This window comes from Centruroides sculpturatus, unplaced genomic scaffold (genome assembly GCF_000671375.1).
Source record: "Centruroides sculpturatus isolate CEXI.00-Female unplaced genomic scaffold, Cexi_2.0 scaffold153, whole genome shotgun sequence".
Classification (NCBI taxonomy): domain Eukaryota; kingdom Metazoa; phylum Arthropoda; class Arachnida; order Scorpiones; family Buthidae; genus Centruroides; species Centruroides sculpturatus.
In genome coordinates this window covers 927,401-932,860 of record NW_019384491.1, presented here as the reverse complement: position 1 = coordinate 932,860, position 5,460 = coordinate 927,401, and the positions used below count along the sequence as shown (strand labels likewise).

The 5,460-nt window shown below is 36.9% G+C and overlaps 1 protein-coding gene across 1 annotated transcript; it reads right to left on the bottom strand.

Moving 5' to 3' along the window:
- Nucleotides 1–434: 434 nt before the first annotated feature.
- LOC111621766 (endonuclease G, mitochondrial-like) lies at nucleotides 435–1,862 on the bottom strand. The gene has a single exon (XM_023364008.1). It carries the CDS (start codon nucleotides 1,164–1,166, stop codon nucleotides 678–680), a length of 489 nt encoding a protein of 162 aa, XP_023219776.1. The 5' UTR covers nucleotides 1,167–1,862; the 3' UTR covers nucleotides 435–677.
- Nucleotides 1,863–5,460: the final 3,598 nt, after the last annotated feature.

Here is a 5,460-nt window from a genome sequence, read left to right as displayed (position 1 = left end):
GACCATCTTTGCTTTTTAAAATCTTATAAAAATTTACAATATTTTGTATTATATTTTATTTAAAAAACGAAAATTACCTTTTAAGTTAGAAGTTTGATCTAAGTTCATATTTTTTAATTTTTAACTCAATTCAAAGCTTTTTTTTTGTTGTTGTTGTATGCAGTTTCCAGCAAACTTTTATAAATTTCTTCTATTTGTGAAAATTTGTACGTAATTCGAAGGTAATTTTTAATATATATCTTACACAGTATTATTAATATGATTTTGGAAGTTGCAGAACGTATTAAATTACTTTAAAAAAAATGAAAAATAATTATATCATTTGATTCTAACTTGTAAGATATTTTGTATATCTTAAAAAATAGTTAATTTATCCCAGGACAAGCAAAACACCGGGAAATGAGAAACCCTAGTTGTTGTCAACGAAGGGCGGTTCCAGCAAACATCGTATTTTTCGTGATTTCGAAAAATTTACTTATCTTTTCATTACTCTTATCACTCGTGTCTCGTCAAGGTAATAAACTTTTCAAAATCAAAAGCAGGCCCCTTTAATTAATTAACTAGCAGTAAACAAGTAAGACTCACACCATTCAAGTTGTTATTTGACTCGAAACGCAAAAGGTTCAAAGAGGTCAAGTGGTTTCAGGTTACTTGACTAATGCGAACGAGCCCTTAAATTAATAACTCACCTGAGGAGCGATGTTACTGAGAAAAAACGTCTGTTCCACGTGCTTCTGACTCATTCGATGGTTACCGGCGGCAGCCAAATGTCCTCTGTCGTAACCGCTACGTTTGAAGTCGTCGTTAGTGGATCGGAAGAGAGCGTGGATGGATTCGTCTTGGACGAATTCGCATTTACTTCTGTCTACTTTGTAATTGGGATGAAGTCTGTCGTAAGTTAAATGCTCCAGAGTCCAGTAAGCTATTCGATTTCTGAAGTCGTAGGACAGAAGGAAATCGTCCAAAGCCCTTACGTTTCCGGTTCCGGGAAATCCGTATCTAGCGATCTGTCCGATTCTATTCGGCGGTAATATCGGTGCGGAATCCGCTTGGTCTTCTATTAAAGTCTTAGCCCGTACGGTAGACGTCCTCCATTTCTCGAACTGTATTCCCAAACTCCATCCGACGGCCGAACTTATGCATAAACCTACGACTTTCGACTTCATACCGGCGAAACCACCGTTTCCTTCGTAAAAAGTAACGAACTACTCGAAATTCCCAAGTTTGCGCGCAGCGCCATCTGTTATTCCAAGTCGTGTTTCGTAAAAATTTAAAGTCTTTAATTATGTGTCAAGAGTAACTTCTAAATGAAAAACATACTCTATTTAAAATTATAAACGGAATTCTGTGGCTCAAACTCGTAGATAGCACGAAATCTATATCGTAACCTTGGAACTGCGGATCGAAAATAGCGGCTCTATAGGGAACATTGGTGTCCCGACCTTATGTTTATGGACCTTGGCTACTACAGGAGTTACGAGTGTGCTTTGCCGTTTATAGGTATTTAAGAACCAGGATAAAAGAACAAAGATAGCGGCGCCTGAATACCGGTGTCGTGACTGAGGAATCCATGATTTTAAAATTGCGTTTTTGGAGACGAAAGTTAAGAGTCCCAACTATAAAATTCAACTACAAAATGGATCGTCTTGCCGACAGAGCATTAAAAGTACTCACGAAAAAATTAGAATGCCGGCTACCGTTCGAAAAATATTCGAGACGACACGTCACTGCGTGCATTGACCCGAGCTTTCAGCTTTTAAATTTTCATTGGTGAAACCACATAGTGAACACCGAAACAAAACTATCCGAGCCGTGCGGGATGTCGTGTCACTTTCCACCATAACATACTACCACCAGCGGCCTTTGCCGGCCGGAATATAGGAACGCCCCGTTATCATAGATGGTCGAGCGACGAACACGTGGAACCGGGAATGAATCCCGACGGATCGAAACTTCCGGTAGTTTTTCGCGGCCGACGATCCCGAATGTGTCGGTTGCAGTCGCGGCTCGATAAAAGAGCCCGATTATTGCCCGCGGGGCGGAAAAAATAAAAGAAAAAGCTTAACCGGACCACGCGCGAAATTTCCCGGATGGCTGGGCCGGCATTGATCCAAAATCTCCCGAGCCATAGGCCGTCTCTATCCTAAAAATAAAAGCGTTAAAACATTAAACCAATAATGATTATTAAAAAAATTAAAGCTAAAAAGGTATAAAAAGAATCAGTTTGCAGAGAAAAAATACTTTTTATTTACATTACTGACAAGCTCCCCAAATGCATTTCGCCTATAAAAGGCCTTTTCAGTGGGCTAATCGTATACAGTTCAACTCATTAAGAACCACTTATACCCCCTATTTCACCAACAGACGATTAGGCAAATCGCAGGATTAACAACTATCANGAGATTATCGGATTCACTAATCCTGTTCTTAATATCTCGGGATTTACTAATCCTTCGCTAAAATTTGTTGGTGAAATCCTCGCGTCAGTAATCTCGGTATTAGTCTAATCGCTGGATTTACAAATACCACGATTAGGCAATGTTGGTGAAATACCCTGATATAGTTTACAAAAATTTCCTAACGTTCCCGTATTTAAATTTACATTATTGTTCTGCATAATTATAGCGAACTGTTCTTTTACCTTCCGCTTTACATTGTTTTTTCTCTAAACATAATTTTTAATTTTAATTTGTTTGCAGACAACGAACGTAGAGACGATAAAATTTATCCATGAAACTTTCGTTCTGATCTCGCTAATACGTTTGGAAGAATAATGGCAGCTTAAGGTTACGTGATCACCAACTGTCAATACAAAAGTATTCTTTATATGGTCACACACTTATTATAGGCTCTCTAATTTGCACCTTATTCTCGTGCTATATGATGTAGAGGATAATTCGTTTTTTTTTTTTTCTTTCTTTCTCCCATCAGACTAACAGATATTGAAACTTCGAAAAAACATTTTCAATAATATTATTTTCATGTTAATTTCAGCTTAAAATTAATATTGTTCTTTGAAATCGGTTATAAAATAAATGTCAAATTAGAATTTCAAAGAAACCTTAGCAATAAATTTCACTGAAGGTTCACTATATGCAAAATTTACGTGGAATAGAATTTTATGATGTTTGTTTAATGTTATTTACATTTAAAGCCTGCTACTAAGTAATATAGAGTTATTACAACTTTTAACTGGATTTGAAAATTTAAATAAGAGATATCAGGTTTTTCTGCCACATAAATAACAACAATAATGAACAGTCCATAAAGTCAAGGTTTTGCAGACGGACGATGTGAGCTGATTGATGAAATTTTTATTGCAGAACTTTGATAATCTGGACATTTTTGGATTTTTGCAAGGACAGATCTTTAGTTAGGTGAAATTTATATTGAAATAATCAATTACCGTATTTATTCTATATTTGATCACTCTTACGAACTTTAAATGTAATTAAACTATAATATTTTAAATTTAATTAATACAAGTGCAATACAGTGGGTGATCGGTTAACGAACACTTTCGCGAAAGATTTTTATGTTCGGACAACGAAAACGTGATCGGAAAACGAACACCCCAGAGAACAAACACAAGAAGCGGCGTAAAATAATGAATACCGATTGGTCTTCCATTCTCTTCCGGCAACAATTCGAAACTTTTCGACATCGACGCTCAAGCTGGTATATACCGATCGGATAGTATTCCTCCGAACTTTGAAATACTTCCTTGTAATTCCAGCCTTTTATTTTTCTGACAAAACAATTCTTTTGTGTATTCCCGAGACTGTCGGGCGGGCACTCGTTAAGTTTTGCGTCTGTTTTTCTTTTCGAAAGGTGAGAGTATAATAGCAAAGGTAGAGAGAGTGGGCAAAAGATGCCTAATGTTGCTGGGTTATATGGCGTGAACAGGTCTACAGTAGGCCCCAGTTCAATCTTATTTAAGAAAAATACTATATAATCAACAGCGGCTGCCTTAACCATTGCGAGGCTCCGGGCGGCAGATCTTTGCGAGGCCCTTCTCTTTTGTGCAAAGTATGTGAATTGAAAGTAGGTATTTCTGATGATTGACAAGAAATGCAAAAGTTATAAATGAATAAATTTAGAGTTTTAAAATATTATATTAGAAGATTTATAAAAGTTAACAAACATAAAAACGACAAATTATTATTATTTTTTTACTCTTTCCACTCTGTGGACACTAAGAGAGCAAACCCTAATGGTCCTGCTATAAGAGTATAGCAGGCCCATTAGAGTTCGGCCAGGCACACAATCCGGCGACAGGGTGGTGAAAGACTGGACCCGACATATGCGAACGGACCCCCCCGAAAATGTCCTAAGGAATCCTTGACCCATTCGGATTCGATCTTGTGTCCTCCAGAGCGGTAGGCTGCCATCTTGACCGCTAGGCCATCCGGTCTACGACAACAAATTATTAATGATGATAAACTAAGGTATATAAATGCCTTAAAAGATATACACAGGATTTAAAAATGAACCATTTCAACATACAATCTTTGTGCAGTCAGCTAGATTCATGAGACTTTAGGTAATCATCCAAGTATTTTTAATCACACACTCTTGTATTTTCTAGTCCGAACGTTCGACACGGAAAGCAGTAAACGGCATCCTTTGTTTGTGAATAAATCATCCAGCACTTGTCAAGTTTTTCACCACTAGCTAATATTTTACTGTAATGATATTCGCTGAATCGCCATCCATTATCATTTACAGGGAAAAAATTAACTTTAACCCGGATTGGACCTTTTAATACAATCTCAGTTTGGTCTACATCAGTAATTGTTAATGACCACAAACCTGGGTCATTTTGAGGATTCAGATTTTCAATTCTGCAAGTCATGAATGTAAACATAGACTCAGATACGTATTCTTGGCTGGATAGGGTTGACAGCGGCGGTGGCGTAAGAGACAATGATGATGTTGACTCATTATCCTCGCTATTATTACTAGGTGGCAGCAGCACCCATGACGATGTTGAAAGAATAATTTCAGCTGGGTTAGGGTTACAGTGCAGTAATGTGTCACTTTCAGTCAATGAAGGGTTTCTAGAGGTTTCTTGACCATCACTTTTCATATATTTATATAAAGACCCACGTAGATTTTCTTCTACCTGTTTTCTTTTGATAGGTCGTTTCCTTTTTGAACTACCCGACTCAAATTTTCTACCGGCATCACGATCAAGCGAACTCATTTCATAAATCTTGTTTCTCACATAAAACTAATTCAGAAACAATTTAAAAGCAGTTTCACACAGTTTTTTTTAACAATTCACTCTTTACCATAAGTACTGTTAATAATTAAGATTCACTAAAACTTAATATCATTTTTAATGTTTATTTACCTACTGAAAGATATGTGCCATACAAACGATTATGTAACCCTTTAAGGATCACAAGGTGTGTGTCAGACGCCCTGCGTCAGTTTTTTCAGTGGCATTTTTTTTTC

Bases quoted from the DNA above. Each gene is read 5' to 3' on its own strand.
- LOC111621766 (XM_023364008.1), bottom strand. From the start codon at position 1,166: ATGAAGTCGAAAGTCGTAGGTTTATGCATAAGTTCGGCCGTCGGATGG.